Source organism: Hyposmocoma kahamanoa, unplaced genomic scaffold (assembly GCF_003589595.1).
Source record: "Hyposmocoma kahamanoa isolate Upper Pololo Valley unplaced genomic scaffold, ASM358959v1 88, whole genome shotgun sequence".
In the NCBI taxonomy this organism is placed as follows: domain Eukaryota; kingdom Metazoa; phylum Arthropoda; class Insecta; order Lepidoptera; family Cosmopterigidae; genus Hyposmocoma; species Hyposmocoma kahamanoa.
In genome coordinates, this window is record NW_020654466.1 from 20,686,306 (window position 1) to 20,704,850 (window position 18,545).

At 35.7% G+C, this 18,545-nt stretch overlaps 2 protein-coding genes across 2 annotated transcripts in view; one reads left to right on the forward strand and one right to left on the reverse strand.

Moving 5' to 3' along the window:
- Window positions 1-2,328: 2,328 nt before the first annotated feature.
- On the reverse strand, window positions 2,329-5,079 carry LOC113235611 (phosphopantothenoylcysteine decarboxylase). Its single transcript, XM_026471380.1, has 3 exons — window positions 4,948-5,079; window positions 4,670-4,873; window positions 2,329-3,168 (listed from the first exon to the last, which is right to left on the reverse strand). Exons 1-3 carry the CDS (start codon window positions 5,077-5,079, stop codon window positions 2,908-2,910), a joined length of 597 nt encoding a protein of 198 aa, XP_026327165.1. The 3' UTR covers window positions 2,329-2,907.
- A 523-nt stretch (window positions 5,080-5,602) lies between these two features.
- The window catches only part of LOC113235976 (GATOR complex protein NPRL2-like), a 119,956-nt gene continuing 107,013 nt past the window's right edge, over window positions 5,603-18,545 (forward strand). Inside the window, exons 1-4 of the mRNA XM_026471899.1 lie at window positions 5,603-5,802; window positions 9,638-9,794; window positions 10,526-10,652; window positions 10,986-11,049. Of these exons, the coding sequence (XP_026327684.1) occupies window positions 5,603-5,802; window positions 9,638-9,794; window positions 10,526-10,652; window positions 10,986-11,049 (548 nt within the window). The remainder of the gene's footprint in view (window positions 5,803-9,637; window positions 9,795-10,525; window positions 10,653-10,985; window positions 11,050-18,545) is intronic.

Here is an 18,545-nt window from a genome sequence, read left to right on the forward strand (position 1 = left end):
AATTTAATATATTGTATTCTAACTGCGTACGTAATAGTTAAAGTTTACAAGAAAGACTTGGGTGACATTCGATTTCTGATAAAACAAAATTTAGACTCTTCAATTAAAAGTTTTAAGATCATTTACCGGACTGTACTGTGTGCCTCCACACACATTAATTTCCATTGCTAACGCAATTTATTTTTGAAATGGCATTCCTCTACTCTGCCCTCCTTGTCTTAATGTCAATTACGCTGATTTTGCTTAACCATAAAACTGAAACTAAATAAGATATTTAACCCTGGTTTTTGCAACAGTTCACGAGACCTAAAAAAAGCCTTAACTATTATGAATGCAGTCTTATTTTTAGTCATTAATGGTGCTTTTATGCACATTATTTGGAATAATTTTGCTTGTTAATTATTTTATTTTGCACACTACATGACATTTTTCAAACCACCTTTATTTAAAAGAAATGTCTATTCTTATTGTTCCCGTTAGTTTTCTTTCTTCACTGAATTCCTCGTTACCTTCTCAGTAAATTAAAATTAGTTATTTAAATAACACCAATGGTACTTTCGTTAGCTAGTCAGTGAAGATTTATAGTCTTTGCGCCTAATCTAGCACATTATCCAGAGTGCCTAGTATTGGGTGACACACCATATGAGCAAAGAAAAATTGACGGGAATAATGTAGTAAGAAAGACTCTTAACAACAGGGTTATTTTGTTTCAACGGATAAAATTATTGTTAATCAAACATCGCATGATAAATTAAACAATATCTTGTACGATTATTAGAATTATTTGTGTAAAGTTTATGTTTCAAGTTTTATCGGTTTTGTTTCTAACAATGGTTATATCGTACATTCAATAATGAATTCACGTAATTAATTTTATAACATAATTATGTAATTTTTGGATAACTGCCAAGATAGATTTTAAAGTGACAAAGTATATGGCACTAATCATCTATTTTTATTCTATGTATGGTTAGTGCCAAATATGATAAAAATGGATTGATTATGAAAGTATTACATTACACATTCCTTGAATTACTAATTTTCTTAAAAAATTTGCTTCTCGACTTATACCACTTTATTATTAAGGGTGCGTTATCTTGCGATGCAATTTTTTGCTAGTCCTGTATCTTTCCTGCAGATATATTATTGTATCTTATATTGCTTTTCAACATATACTTTAAAGGGATACATTGAAAACCATTTAAAATCTGTATTAATTCCATGTCAGTTTTTGTAAATATCAGTAAACGGAAGATGTTCTTGCGAATTCCAAAAAAAGATAATGTGCCAGACAACCACACCAAATTACGTATAAATAAGTATTAGCATCGGAGCAATGGTATTCACTCTGAGGCACTTCCCATAAACAATTTAGGAAAGTTGTTTTCCTTATTCCTAAAGGTCATCCAGCGCCCACAAAGCAAACAGTTGGGCCACCGAGGTCGGTAAAGAATGGAGCAGTATTATTACTGTTATTTATTACATTACGGGCACATGGGACTTGTCAACATATGTCTATAGATAGATATTTGCAATATAAAGCTCTGAGTGGCACTGCAACTGCTATAGACAGGCGTGTCGCTTACCACCAGGCGCACGACTTGTTCAGCGTTCAACAAACCATTTTGCTAATAATTATTTAAGTTATGATATTATTAATACAAAGATCGAACACACACAAAAAATGTCTTCGATCTGGTGGGACTTGAACCCACGACCATGCTACACCGTGCTCTTACCAACTGAGCCACAGGTCTGTAACAGTTAGTAAGAGCAATGCTAAGGTGCAGCATGGATTTGGATTAAGTCCCACAGGATCGAAGAAATTTTTCTGTGTTCGATTTTTGTATTAATAATCATAACAATAGGCCTATTTTCAGCAGTGGACATCTTCCGGCTGATATCATGATGATAAATCACAACAAAACTAGTGGAGTTATTTCACAAAAAATCTCAACAATACAAATTATTTAAGTTTTAAAGTCGTGCAATACGTATGCAATTCCTTCGACAAAACAGCGACTTTCAATCTATTGTTAGAAACAAACCTACTTTAAATTTAGAAGTTTATAATAATGTTTTTCTGTATAGTTATTTTGTACATGATCAATACTAGGAAGTTATAATTGGTTTCTAAGTTATGTTTCGCATGTACTAGCCCTAGATACAATATTCGGTGATGCAATAAAAACACGTTTACTGCGAAAAAAATGTTTTTATTAACAAAATATAAAAAATATATTTACAATTTGCGTTTCGAATTATACAAAAATTTCAGATAGAACTTATTTTTCACAAGGAATTTAAAGTTTGTTTAATGCTTATATATTTCTACAACTTGAGTCACTTATCAGACCCATTTAAAGCCACCACACTAGTCTAGCGTATTTATACTAATAATAGGAAACAATTACAGCCAAATGTGTACTTATCAAATTATATTTACACAATTATAATTTATAAATTCTTGCAATCAATTATGCCATTTGAACATGACAAAAATTGTTTAGAAACTAATATAATATCTCACATGTTGAACATTTCAATACAGTATAGTACACACTGCCATAGCAGCAGTTTTACATTTCTATTCTAAGTTGACACAAGGCGCCTTCATGTCTACCCACCCATTTAAACTGGTTGTGGAGCGCTTATTGTGGTAGACTGTACTTATATAAACTTTATACAACATAGAAGAGCTTTATTACAAAATTGAATATAATATCAATTTGAGTAACTGAAAAGAAATAACCAATGTTCAATGACTCATTTGAAAAGAATGAGAAAACAAGAGTGACAATACTTAGTATGTTAAACTACATTTTTGCAAATTTCAAGTTAACACCAGTTTTAACATGTTCTCGTAAGGCCTTATGTCTTTTTCGATACTACATACAAGTTTAGAATCTAGGCCTTCTCATCAAAAATGCTTTTAATTTTCTTTACAATAGTTTCAACTTCAGCCATTGCGCCCATTCCTTTATCACCACACATTAGCGTTTTACTGATAGGTGGCACTTCAATGTGACCCCATTCCTTCAAAGTAGCGATATGTTTGGATGTGATAGGATGTTCCCACATGCGAGTGTTCATCGCTGGACAGAGAAGGAGGGGCTTTTTCATATCCCATGCTCGTGTTGTACATGTAAGGAGATTGTCACAGATCCCCTGGAATGTTGGATAAATACGTTATAGTACAATAAAATATACAACTTAGTGTGTGGCTGAATGGTTACCATGCTGGTCTGCCAAGCAGAGGTCTTAGGTTTGATTCCCTAGCTGGGAGAAATATTAGCATGGCCTACATTTGTTTCTCACGTGATTTTGGGTTTAATTTGTGGTTGTCATGTGTCTGTTCATGGCACCCCCAATAGAGGGTTGCCCTATGAATGCGTGCGTTATTATTAAGTCCAGTCGTACATGGTTGGTACTTGGTACTGCTCATATATGGTTGTACATACTGCTGCCACCTTTGGGATGGCTCTGCTACATATCAACTGGCCACTTTGGATTCAATTGACAATCATGCCAAAAGGCTTATAGGTGACTTGGAATCAGTGGAGGCGAAGCTGCAGAGCCTTGAACACCTCAGTAAAGTTGTATGCTTATCGGTATATTACAGGACATATCAAGGAGAGTGTGCGATAGAATTACACAATTTAATTCCGTCTTCCCCTTTCCATCACCGGGGGACTAGGTGTAGGCTTGGGTTCCACCCCTATATTGTGGATATTCCAAAGATTCGCACGAAGCGTTACGCTTCCACATTTACATGGCGAACAGCTATGGAGTGGAATTCCTGCCTGCAGATTTGTTCCCTGAACATTATAACTTAGGCCTTTTCATGGCGAGTGTGAATAGGCATTATTTAGGTGTGCATGCTCCATCGTCGCCCTCATCGTCACTTTCCATCAGGTGAGTGGAGGTCAAATACGAACTTATATTTTATTAAAAAAAATTAACAACCACATTATTTATTTCCCCAATAGAGACAAACATTATTAGGTGTTTAACCCATAGTATGCCAACAGATTTCCATTTAAATAAATTGCATGCAATGAAATTATCCTTACATAAAACTGAGTCAATCAGACTAAAAAAAATTTTGATCAATTTTATTCATTTTTATGGACAACTCACACTTGATCAATAATTAACTATGCCAAAATTGTTTTCACAAAAGACAAGTGGTTCTTATGACAGTTTTTTTGTATCTTCTATGATTTCTATTTTCCCCATACTGTCCCATTTAAAAAAAAAAACTACACCTTTTTTAATGGTTCCATATTTAAAAGTACAGAAATAACTTAGTTTTGTTTACTTTCAAAATATGAAACCTATAAAAGTTGGGATATTGCTGATTAAGGTTTATTGAAGTAAAAAGAGATGTAGAAAAATAAACCATACCATACTAAAAATCTTTTTTGAGTTCACGGACCTGTCAGACCACACATGTATATTAATTATTGTGTATTTATTGATACCTTATACCTAAATTACAAACTACAATCTGAGCCAGCATGGACTACAACCTTATGCTATCTTCTTAAAAGCGGTCTGTACACAGGGACTTAGATATATTAGTTGAACAGACGGCAACTTTAAAACAGTTAAGCATGATCCTAATGATTTTACCAAAAAAATGGGTACAGTTAATCAAAAATACAACCTGTGCCATTTTCGCCAAAGTGTTGGCATCTAGAGGCGCTATGACCATCAAATCGGCCCATTTGCCCAGTTCTATGTGCACCACAGGGTCGCCTCGATTCTTCCAAGCTTGCCATTCGGTACTATCGTCATACACAACAACGTTGGGCGGCAATTCCTCAGAATCGAAGAAATGCTTCGCATGCTCTGTCACTATAAGGTGGACCTAGAAAAAACCACATTTATAAAGTATTATCATAATAAAACACTCAATTTGTATCCAAAAGATCAAAATATAACCTCAAAGTAATATCCCTGGTTCTCCTTATTTAGAGCCAACAAAGATCTAGTCAACTCTGGTATTTTTAAAGCGGCTACACTTCCAGTTGCAGCTACAAGCAAATTATATGGTCTTTTTTCAGTTCTGGACATTGTTTCTCAATTTAGATTAATTGCAGTTCTTGTTTATTTACGAAACTTTTTTATTTATTGCAGAACACAATACTTTGAGTTTACTTTTAAAAAGCAAATTTAAGGCAAATCGTTATTGCACTGCGTTTACTTCTTAATAATAGTACAAAAACGTTTTCAATGAGGTGTCTGTGTAGTAAACAACTTGCTCTAATAGAGTATTTTAGGTAACTCAATGAGGCGTTTGTATGAATTGATCAATCATTCAATTCATTATTTAGAGAATACGATCAACTGTCAGTGTCAATTTGAGATAAAAAAAACGTCAGTTGTGCTTGGTTTGTAGCTGGGGGTAAACGGTTTTTTTTTTAGAAAATTGTTTTATTTACGTTTATTTATTACGTGTTAGTGTGTCACTTTTGGAAATCTTACTAAAGAAATCATGGTAGTGTTATAGACTAATTCGTTAGATAATTCGAATAGTGTATATAAGTGATATATGTGATTATCGTGTTGTAAATTATATTTGTGTAGTTTAATTACAATGGATGGGAATGCGAAATATTTTGAGGGATGTGGTCAAGAAGGGCCTATCCGTTGCATATTTCTGTGTGAATTCCACCCAACTGCGGGGCCCAAGATCACTTGCCAAGTGCCAGAGAACTATATATCAAAAGATATTTTTGATACAGTCAGCCACTACATCATTCCGAAAGTGCAATTGCAGCGATGCACTTTGACCGTGTAAGTTTTCACTACCTACCTGCACTGTAATCGGAGTTATGTATTAACATAAACAATGCACATATGTGTTTAATTTCATTACATATAACGTATTTATAATTTTATCATGGTTACAAAGGATAATGAACTTATAATCACGCGTTGAGTTAGGTAGTGATAAAGTCGTAAACAAACATTGAAAAGAGGTTAATTGATAAATGAAAACAAAACCTTGTGTATAGAATGGTGTAACTGAGTGCCGATATTTAGTTTTAATTATCGTTCTTCCTATTTTATGCAGATTTTATAGTTTTCTGTAAACATTTTAACAATCTTCTATAGTTGAGTCAAGCAAGCTACTTCTCGACCTTTCTGTATTGTTTGTAATAACAAACGTAGATAAATGTACAAGTGTGAAATGTCAATATCTAAAAATTTAATTAGTGGAAATTGAACTGGAATTTTTTTTGAAAAATTGTAAAAATATAATTCGAAAGCTCATAGTATTATGTTCTTTGTTTAGAAATATCTTTCGAAGTTTTATTTATCGTGAATTATAAAATAAAATTGTAGAAAAACGATATTTCAAATGATTGGACAATAGTGAAAAAAAAAGAATCCTAGGTAATTTTTTAAAATTTATTTCAAGAATGGCTTTAAAACAGTTAACATTTTGTACATTTGACAGGTGTCAACTGTCAAATGTAGAAAATTATTTCGAAAATTTTTTTTTTCGAAATAACGACTTTTTGGAAAATTTGTTTTTCTTTAAATATGACTTCTGAAAACTATGATCTTTTCAACATGGTTGTTTCTCCACGACCCAACACTGACTGTCCCCTAGCTGAATACAACTTATTGACCTTGCCTAGATAGATGTCTACCTACCTATGGACCTATGTTCAGCAGCACCCTTCGATGTCCTGACGGTGGTCTAGTAGTAGATCATCGTCAGCATAATTGGGCGTAACTGTCGAAAAACATATTTTATTATTTTATTGATCATGATGTTTTTAATACTATAGCTCCGTAGTTCAGTTGGTAAGAGCGGCGGCCCGGGTGTGGCAACAGACTGGTTCGACTCTAGTCAGATCGAAGGAATTTTTCTTTGTGTTTTTCGATATGTTCAATAATAATAAGAAAGTCTTAGAATAATAACGCATAGAATGATAGTTTCATATCAAACGAACTGTCACAAGTGAGGCAAAAATCAAATTCATGTAGGCTAGTTTTAGTAGTACGTTAATTTTCGGTTTTAGTGAATATTTATATAAAAATACAAGTTGAAACGCGTTACTTCCTTGTGGAATGTGATGTTAGTATCTATTTAATGTTTGTCTGACGTACTTTTACACTCATTTACCGCACATTTCGTCATTTTAGCTAAAATTCTTGAGCTGTTCGCGGTGCAAGTTGACCTTGAGCACTGAAGGCCCGCCCGCTCGTGTAGGCCCTTTGGGAGCGCTTCAATTTGCTTTACTTAGCGTGTGCGGGCTAGGTTTCTATGCGTTATTATTCTAAGAACAAAGTAATAACAACTCTAATTTACTAAAGTTATCTATCAATTACATAATTAGTGTTTAGCATAATACAAACGTCAAAAGAGGTTGCGATTATTGAATTTCCGCGTTAGGGAACGGTCAGCGCGCATAGGCTTCGATATCCTTGCGCTGGCCCAATCGTCTGTTCGCGTGTCGTAGCAGTCGATTCGTTCCGTGCGATCTTGAACGCAAGAGTAGCAAACAATTGCGTAGTCCGCCTTTTAACGGAACCCTCTTATAACAAACGTACGAATCTTTTTTCAAATCTCAAAAATGTGTAGACAAACAAAAAGCTGCTCATAACACAATACAAACAGTCACTTTTTTAGTTGAAAAAAAAAACTACTTGGCGGCAGAAATAGGTAAGGTGGCAGTACTTCACTGGACGTACTCTTTCACAAGGAGCTGTACTGCTACTCAAATTCTTAATACTATCATCTCATTGGCTTTTCTTTCGGTCCAATGGATTCTGTCTGTCATTGTACACATCTCACTACCATACTATGCAATGCTCAAAATGTACACAGTAGGTACCAGTCGTACCTGACCCTTTTTGGTTGTTTCTTTTTATAATATTTTTTATTATTTATAATTATGCCACGATATGTTTTTTTTTATTTTCCCGATATGTCGATATGTGTTGTCATAAAATTTTTTCACGTGAAACTGAAGTCAAAAACTTCGAAACTGAAAGTGAGAAACCTGTATAGTGATAATCATTTATTTGAAAAGAGCAATCCCTAGAGTTTCTTGCTCGTTCTTCTCAGGGAGGTCAGCGTAGTGAACGAGCTGTAGCTTACAAAATGACGTTTTTACCTCAAAGTTCGGAAAGGCTTCCTTTCTCTTTAGAAATCTGCGTGGAAAAGCGATTTTTGCACGCTAGCGTGGAAAAGCTTTTTTAAAATCGAACCTGACGATGGACAGTGGTACTTTTTTTTTCGATGAAAAATAAAGATAATGACACGTTCAACTACGCGATTTGTCGTACGTTGCTTATTTATGTAATGTAAATACGTTTGTATATTTTATTCTTGTTATTGTTGGCATAAAATTGTCAGTGATAACTAATTGCGTTTATTATTTTAATTCGTCGAAGAACTGAAATGATTTCAGTAATTACTTAACCACACAAAATTGTCAGTACAAGCAAGAATAAAAATTTATGAGATGCAAAAACAGAACGCATCCGAAGTTAAAGTTTTAATTTTGTTTATAAAAACTGATGTTTTATACTTCAGCTGTTTTTCTTTTATCTACCATTTTCCTCGCTATAGTAAGGTGAAAAGTTGTGTGTTTCGCTCGGCAGCAAAGTTGTTTTGCGTCTCGTGCCTTGATCCTTTGACCCTCGTTACGCTCAGGAATTCGCTTGTTCAGGTTTCAATACAAGCACTTGTGTCAACAAACAATAACTTTGCAGCCTTGCATAACAAATAACTATTTCTTTATTTTTAAATTTTTATTGAATTGATATTCAATTGCTTTTTGTGAAATTACTCCACTAGTTTATTGCAATTATTAATACAAAGATCGAACACTCAGAAAAAATTCCTTCGATCCGGCCGGATTCGAACCGACGTCTTCTAACTTACCGTGCCAGACGCTATATCAACTAAGCCACGGAACGAACCAGCGGACCTCACGAATTTTTCTATGTGTTTGCGTCGTGTCTTTGTATTTGGTTTTTCAACGACTTTTTAGTCGTAGCGCCATCTATGAGAAATCTATGAAAGATTGATCACCCAGTTAGTACCTTTACAGCCACCAGTCCTGAGATGGCGTGAGATGTCGCTATTCACTGTATTTTCAAATTTTTATTCAATTGATATTCAATTATTTTTTGTGAAATTACTCCACTAGTTTGTTGCATTTGTTGCAGTAGTATTTTTGTGTTGTTAAAAGCCTTCTTCATCTTTTTCTTTTGAATGTTATGGCCCCATCGAAGTAATCCATGATTTCACCAATGTCAAGTTGCGGAACACACGCGTTTTTACTCAAAAATTTACCGGTGAATTTCGACAGAATTTACTGAGAGGAGAATCTACAAATTACAACGACATACAAAACCGACCAAAAGGCTTACTCACGAGCTGTCACAAATGTCGTTACATCATAAAGGCCCACTGTAGCAACCTAGTTTATTTCAACTCTCACACATAAACATAGGTTAACTTCTTTTGTTTATTGCACGGAAACAAGGGATACGTCTCACGTCATGTTGCCAGATGGCGCCCAAATTGCCTTTTATTGCTCTCTTAAAGATTACGTGTTAACGTTGATTTTTGCAATCATATTTATTTATGAATCTTTTTTTCCAGCACGCTGCTTGGCTCGAAGATCTTGGGGTTTCCAGTTCGTATAGACAACAAGAAATATGCTCGTAACGCGTATTATTTTAACCTGTGTTTTGTGTGCGATGCGTGGGCGCGGACCGTGCATCTCGAACCCCTCGTCAAGAAGCTCACTGAATACTTGGTAAGGTTTATTTCAGAACTTCTTAGCCTTTAATATATTCTGAACAGCCGAATGAAAATTCGCTAATTGTGTGGAAATTTTAGAGTCTCAATTAAAAATAATAAATATTAGACACCATCACATGCGTTGCTCTGATCCCAAAGTAGTAAAAGCACCTGTGGTATGGAAATCGGAAACAAAGACGGTACCAGAAACACGCAGACCCGAGACAATATAGAAAAGTTAGTTTTTTTTTTCACTGACCCGGCCGGACATCGAACCCGGCCCTCGGAGATGGCGACACCGTGAAAACCGGTCTGCAAGCCACGCGACCACAGAGGTCGTAAAAAAGTAAAAATATACATGTGTAAAAAGAAAGGCCGGTAAATTAAACCAAACATCCATATTATTTAGGGATTTATTTATTCAAAACCTCTTTTTTTTACTGATTAAAAATTAAAGGAAATTACAGGCAAATGGGACTTGTCAACTTATATCTCCCCTCAGATCTTTGCGACTTAAAGCTCTGAGTGGCACTGCAACAGTTATATACAGGCGTGCAGCTTACTATCAGGCGCACGACTTGTTCGTGCCGTCACTTATAATATTATAAAAATGCACCCAAGGCAATCATCGAGTTGAAAACGCGTTCGTCTACGTACATTCACCTGTTACGGTATTACGATATAATGGTAATAAAAAGCACGTATTCTAATCTTCCATGAAATTAATGAGATTTTGTTTTTGAACAGTTATCGATGGAGCTAGAATCTGAGTGGCTGTCGAAGCAATCAATGTCGGGGGACGCGAAGGCCCTTAGCCAGCTAATGCGGCAGGTAATGCAGGATATCAACACTCGGAGGATGTGCACGCTTACTGGTAAGTAGTTTTACAATGGGTCCTATTTATTCCCACCCATGGATTACTTACCCACCGCGACTATAAACTAGTGATGCAACGGAAGTGTCATAAGGGAAACATAAACGGAAACAGATGTCAAAAGTAAATCCTAGGGGAAATTAGAAGTGTAAATACTATAAAGAACTCAGCAAAATACACCAACCAAAAAATTACCAACAGGGCTTGTTTTTGATTTCATAATTCGAGTACAATTATTACACAACGCAATATTACTAAAAACGCTCCATCGCCAAGCAATTCGTCGCAAACGTAAAAATTCCGATTAAAGTACCGTTGTAAATGTTGCGGAAGCAGAAACGGAAACAGATGTGAAAAAGCGTGCGGAACTTTCGCGGTTGCGGAAGCAGAAGCAAAGGTCTGTTATATCACTACCATAAACCAACACGTTGTGGGAACTCTGTGGCCCACAAATAGATTAAAAAGACCTGAAAGCCAGAGTCGTAGTCTGATTACGACCGTGCCTGTACGTAAATGAGATCCATTTGCGAGTTATTTTAAGCTGTATTTCAGACAGTATTTTAAATTGTACTGTCTGTTTGTTGTGTAAAATGTTTGTCTCGTTGTGCTTTGTTTTACTTTTCTTAACGAGTAAACAATGCAATATTGTAAAGGTTTTGTGCTAGTCAATAACACGGACAGAGTATCTACAAGGTGTTTAATTATGAACGCTTTATTCTATAAGTCGCGCAATTTTAAAGGCTTTATGCTTTAGATGATGTCGCTATTAAGTTCATTTTAATGCGTCAGAAACGATAGAGAAACCAAACATAGTTACAAATGCCTCTGTCGCCGAACGGTTACCATGCCGGACTGCCACGCAGAGGTCCCGGTTCGATTTCCAAGCCGGTACAATGTGGTTATGTTGAAAAACAATGTGTCAACAAGGTCAGGCTGCAAATCAGTACCGCGAGGCATACAACCACAAGGATTATACTGAGCCTGTTCCTTCCACACACTGTTGTTGTTCCCACAATATTGTTTTATTATTATGTTCTGTACGTATTACTGTGTGTGGTAAATAAATGGTTTAAATGGTACAAATATTTGTATGGCCTACATTTATTTCTCTCGTGAGTTTGGTTTGTAATTTGTGGTTGTCTATGTGTGTGTCCATGGCACCCGCGACACAGGGTTTTTCCCTAGTTATTAAAGATTTGGATAAAAATATGGACCTCGAAAAACAATTAAAAGATTTACGATGATTGTGAATACAATGATCGAACACACGTAAAAATTTCGTCGACCCGGTGGGACACGAACCCACGTCCATGCTGCACTACGGTGCAAGCGACATCTGCGTCAGTTGTGATACTTATAAAGGTACCGGCTGCGATGAGAAGGTTATGCAAAAATGTCTCAAATCTATAACAAAAACACATAAGAGAATTTCGACGACTTGGTAACTGGACCCGTGATTCAGATGGTTAGAGCTATAATACGGTGCAACATGGACGTGAGTTCATGTCCCACTGGGTCGACGAGATTTTTCTGTGTGTTCGATCTTTGTATTCATAAAAATAACAAAACTAGTTGTGTTATTTCACAAAAAATCTCAAATAATTTTCTCATTACAAAGTTCATGTTCAGGATGTTACGACTGGCGAAATGGTGGCTAATAAAAACTTTTGTCACGCATGTCACACAACCGTAGTTTTTATTTAATTCATAGACAAACTAGAGTCCGCGCCAACTATCATATCCTTCGATATCAAGTAACGTGTGAAATTTGTGAAATTTTTTTACTATTGACATTTCATTTTGAATAAAACTTCATCTCGACTGATATTAGAATTGAGGTTGAATCAAATTGTTTTTTTTTTCAGAGATGTTCGGAATTTCAATGTAATCATCGAATTCGATGTTATTCGGAAGCAACAATAACATTTTCACAGATAAGAAATTTGTTCTACTAAAACAGTTTATCTCTATGCTGGTCGTAATTTGCGGTTTTTGAACACATCTTATAGGGTTTATGATATGTGTGTAGATAAAATTTATTAATTAATCAAATACTTTTGTCAAAAAAAATCAGATTAATTATAATAATATAATTAATTAATTTTATCTACACACATATCATAAGCCCTATAACATGTGTTCAAAAACCGCAAATTACCACCAGCATAAAGATAAACGGTTTTGTTAGAACAAATTTATTATCTGTGAAAATGTTATTGTTGCTTCATAATCCTATCAAATTCGGTGTTATTATTACATTCAGATTCGCTCTGGACCTTTTGGAGGGAAAAGTGTCGTTTTTATTTTGACTTTCAATTATTTTGTGAAATCTAGTTTAAAGTGGAATAGGATAGTGCTATTGTGCCTTAATCGAAGATTGAAACGCGAAATTATACGAATTTCGAACTAAAATACCCGTATCGGCCCGTTTTAAGGAATCCCGAGTCAATCCAAGCACGCCGCCTCAAATTGCCTATCCTTTTTGTGGCGGCCATATTTACGAAAACATATTTAAACTTCATGTTTAGGCTGATGGCTTTGCCAAAGCCTTAATAAAAAAAGAATATTATTACATTCAAATTTCGAACAGCTCTGAAAAACAAAACAATTTGATTCAACCTCCATTCTAATATCAGTCGAGACCTTAGAGGATGGAAAAAAATTAAGGAAAGGAGCTGCCGTATCTACGGAATAAACGTCCCAGCCTAAACCAAAAATGTCCACCACAAATTTGTAAGTCAATGACCACAAATGGCTGATTTCTTTAGTGTTGTACCATAATCATCGATAAGTAAATAGATAAATAATTTGATAGTTTACTGTAATCAAAGTATGATTAAAATGATTAATTAAAGTAGATCAATATTCAATGTCATATGGGAATATTCGGGATGATAGATATGAGATTTTGAATTTATTTTGTTGCATTTATAAATGCTCACATATTACGAAAAATAATGTAAATCAGGACATCTCTATGCATTTCCAATATCAAGACTGATATTAGATTTTTTTAAAACGATTCCAAACAGTTTAAGCTGTTTTGCATTTATGAAATTAACAAACAAAACTAAAATTAAAACTATCTCTTATCAAAATGTGCGATACATACGCGCGACTACAGCGCGTCTGCGGCGTGTATACGTGCAGATAACGCGCGTCAACATCGACGTCGCGTTCTTAGGGTCTAATATAACAAGTATATTATTTTTATACCTATTAAGACTTGAAGTCAAAGACAAATAATGTTTTTCATAAGGAAGCAAAGTACATGTTAAATCGTCATATAGATTAAACTCTTCTCCTCATTCGTAAGTCAGATTTCCCTTAAAATAATGAGCAAGAAGCTCTAGGGATTGGTCTTTGTAAATATACATTTGAATACATTTATCATAATTACAATATTTATTTCAAACATCTTAGATCGAGACTAGTAAGAGCTAAACGGGTCACTACCACGGATTTTCATCCAAGTACGTAGGAGCTGTGTAATAAATTACTAATAACCTACATCCACGATGCGTTACGTACGCAAGTAGGTCTATAAATGACCATGTATTCGTGTTTGGATGTTTTTTCGGTTATTCAAATAACACCTCACAAACTTTCACTTGTAGGTCCGCGCCCAAAGTAAATTTTCTTACTACCAGTATTCGTTAATTAAATTTTAATTTGCTTTCTACGGTGTTGCATGCTTGAAAAATACTACAAAGACTCTTCAAAGTAATACAATCAAGGGTCTAATTCATTCATTTATTAATTTCAGCTTTGTATCACCCACTACTGGGTATAGGCCTCCTTTCGCTCTTTCCGTCTCTGGTCCATCCAGGTTTTACTACTATGTTATCGGCCCAGAGCGCCATCGGATAACTCTTAAATTTATAGTCTCAATAAAAAACAGAATATAAAATAAAACTTTTGATAACGGTATATATTTTAATTCTTGTTTTATTTCGCCGTAAGTCGGGAGAAGGCACGTGACTACCGCTCCGTTGTTTTTTTGTACCTTTTATAGGTTAAGGTACTGCTGAGTCAAAAGGGCTCCGCGTAAAAGGAACAAAAGTTACATAGGGCGCATTATACGTTTCCGGAACTGGTCACTTACATAAACAATATTTAAAAAGTAATTACAACATTTGAAAATGGAACTCTTTGGCTGTAGAATACAGTTTGTTTTATCTGACTGTCACTTGTTTTTACACTGTGACGTCATTTTAGAAATTGGTTGTCCATCACCATGGATTTAACTCGTAAAAATTTTCGTAGTATGATTTTCTACGACTTTAAGTGTAATTTAATAGCTCAGCGGAGCTTCGCTCAGCTTCAAAATGCTTTTGGAGATAAAGACAATTCAAGACGACTATTTATCTTCTCAGTGACGAATTTCGTGATAGTCGCCCGTCCTCTGCTATGAACAACAAAAACATCGATGCTGTGCGCTCTATGATCAAAACGGACAGGCACGAGTCAAATACAATAAATACTACACAAACATTTGAGTGTAAAAAAGCTGTGCTCTCGGTGATTCCCACACAATTTGACTGAGGCTCAAAAAACGAATCGTGTCACTTGGTGCAATGCCATGCTTACCAGATTCAACGAAGGGGCGTCAAATTTGGTGTGGTCATAGAAATAGGTGACAAAACATGGATTTATAGTTACGATCCTAAAACAAAGCAACAATCGAGCGTCCCATACGCTCTTTTGAGATGAGCCGAAACCAACTAAAGTGGCGCGCGTGCAAAGTGCCTCTAAGTAGATGATTGCTTCTTTTTTAATAAAACTGGACACGTGGCTACTGTTGCTTTGGAGAATCGTTGTATCGTAAATAGTGATTGTAACACGACCATTTGTTTGCCGGGTGTAATTGACACACTCTGTAAAAATAACCGTAAACGCCGTACCATCTTGCACTACGATAATGCCAGTTCTCACATGGCTAGACAGACAAATGAATTTTTGAAGGGAACGTTGACTTTATAAGCCATCCCGCGTACAGTCCCGACCTAGTGACTTTTATTTTTTTCCAAAAATTAAGAACTAGTTACGCGGTCAACGATTTTCATCACCTAAAGAGGCTGTCGAAGAGTATGAAAAATATGTTTAAGAGATTGTCACGTAGGAGTGGCATAAATGTTTTCAAAATTGTTTCATTCGCATAAAAAAGTGCACATGCACGGAGAATATTTTGAGAAACAATAAATTCATTTCTGACCATATACAGTATTTTTTTCTTATTCATTCCGGAAACTTATAGTGTGCCTCACGTAGTAAGTTATGGGAGAGTCAATATTTGTTCGCATATTTCACGTACTACGTACAACAATAACTGTTTACGTAGTTATCTTTCGATTTACATATAATATCATATGTTATATAATATGTAATATTATATTATTGTTATATTAAATATAAAAAGAAAGTTAAATATTCTCGAGAGTGACGTAAGTTGATCATCAACCCATTTGCGTATCGTAGGTCACGGGTCTACTCTCAGGCGAGGATTTAGGCCAATGCGGGTAGGGACTTCACACGTTTTCCGAGAGTTGTGAACCTTCTTGGATGTGCAGCTTTCGACACGATATTTTTCTCCACTGAAAAGCTCATGGTAAATTTTAAGTTACATTTCGCACATAGATTCCGAAAACTCAAGAGGTGCGAGCTCGGATTCCACTCACGGCCTCTGTTTGAGAGGCGGTAAGTCAAGGCTACCACTTTTTTTGTGGTTATTTAGCACATTATTCTTAATTTGATTTTTAATTCGGGACTTAATCACGTTTAAAACATATTTTGATTACCTCGACGTTTCGGACGTATTGCAATGTCCATGGTCTCGAAGGGACTGAAGAGGCGGGTGTCAGCATCTTCTAGCCGTGCGAGTTTTTCTAACTACCCGCACTTGGTCTTCATTATTTATTTGTACACTAGGGTTCTTACTAGACCGACACACAACACTCACGACATCCGGCGACTTGTCGGGCGATACTTGATGTCGTTTACATTTGCTGATAACTGTCGTTGCAATGTGTCCGAAACGCCGACGTAATTAAAATATGTTTCATACGTGATTAAATTCCGAATTAAAAATCAAATAATGTGTGAAAATCGTGAAAGTTTAAATCAAAACATTATTCTTTATTTTTATTTTAACGTACACACTCACAGCCCTACATTAGGGAAACCCTGTATCGCGGGTGCCATGGACACAGAAGAACCACAAATTACACACTCATGAGAGAAGTAAATGTAGGTCATACAAATATTTTTCCCGGCCCGGGAATCGAACCCGGGGGCCGCTTGCGTGGCAGACCAGCATGATAACCGTTACCTTTAGTATAACCATGGTAACCGGAGGCATTTATTTGTAATTGTTGTTTACCACGAACTTTAGGATAAATTCCTACTAGTCGAAGAATTTCAACCTATTACATGAATTGCTTTCCAATATCCATTGTTTCTCTCTGTCCTCACGTTCGTCACTGTCCATTTGTCCATTAAGATAATCCACGGGTCCCCTATGACATTTTATTGCGCAAAATCATTAGACCGGCCACCGCCCCTAATGTAGAAATGAGATCACCCTTTGTGTATGATATGTGTTATGCCTTTTATTTATTTAAATTTTAAAATTTTAGAATAACACTTTTAGTTTAAAGTATAACATCTACAACATATACAAGTTTTGACAAGAAGAGGTTTGGACAAGAATTGTCACGTTGTAATTGTATAAATAAACCATAAATGTAGACTATACTGCGTACATAACGAATTAAGACTAAAATAAATGTAAATAATTGCGTGCATTGATGTCGTTTGGATTAAATCTCTTTTTTGGTTTTTTTCGCTTTTTAGTGCAGTGACTGTTTGTGGTTTTTGAAGTTAGTTGAATATTTTTTTTTAGTTTGTTTATTGAAAACATTATTTTACTTTTTAATTTTCTTGTAAATGCTCTCGAGTTATATTAATATATACACTTAGAATAATAACACATAGAATGATAGTTTCATATCAAACGAACTGTCACAAGTGAGGCAAAAATCAAATTCATGTAGGCTAGTTTTAGTAGTAGGTTAATTTTCGATTTTAGTGAATATTTATATAAAAATACAAATTGATTTTAGTAGCAGTAGAGCTCCTTGTGAAAGAGCTCGTCCAGGGAAGTACTGCCACCTTACCTATTTCTGCCGCCAAGCAGTAATGGTCACATTACTGTGTTCCGGTTGTGAAGGGTAAGGGTGCTGGTGAAATTACAGGCACATGAGACTTGTCAACTTATGTCTCAGGGTGACGGGCGCAGTGGCAGTGCCCCCAAGATCTTTGTAATTTAAAGCTCTTGGTGGCACTGCAACTGTTATGGGCAGGCGTGTAGCTTACCATCAGGCACACGACTTGTTCGTCCCGTTACTTAATGTCATAAAAAAAAAAAAAAAAAAAAAAAAAAATTGAAACGCGTTACTTCCTTGTGGAATGTGATGTTAGTATCTATTTAATGTTTGTCTGACGTATTTTTACATCATTTACCGCACATTTTAGCTAAAATTCTTGATCTGTTCGCGGTGCAAGTTGACCTGAGCACTGAAGGCCCGCCCGCTCGTGTAGGCCCTTTTGGCGCGCTTCAATTTGCCTCACTTAGCGTGTGCGGACTAGGTTTCTATGCGTTATTATTCTAAGTATATACATGTCATCACGCCTGTCTCCCACCGGGGTAGGCAAAGACCATGGACCACCACCTGACAAACCTTTTTTTATGACACTAAGTGATGGGACAAAGAAGTCGTGCGCCTGGTGGTTAGCGACACGCCTGTCCATAACAGTTGCAGTGTCGCTCAGAGCTTTAAATCGCCAAAGATCTGAAGGGCACTGTGCCCGTCGTCCTGAGACATACGTTGAAAA

Coding starts and splice junctions, on each gene's coding strand:
- LOC113235611 (XM_026471380.1), bottom strand. CDS start 5,079: ATGTCCAGAACTGAAAAAAGACCATATAATTTGCTTGTAGCTGCAACT. Junction 4,874..4,947: donor ACCAGGGATATTACTTTGAG/GTTATATTTTGA, acceptor GGTTTTTTCTAG/GTCCACCTTATAGTGACAGA. Junction 3,169..4,669: donor CTTTGGCGAAAATGGCACAG/GTTGTATTTTTG, acceptor CCAACATTCCAG/GGGATCTGTGACAATCTCCT.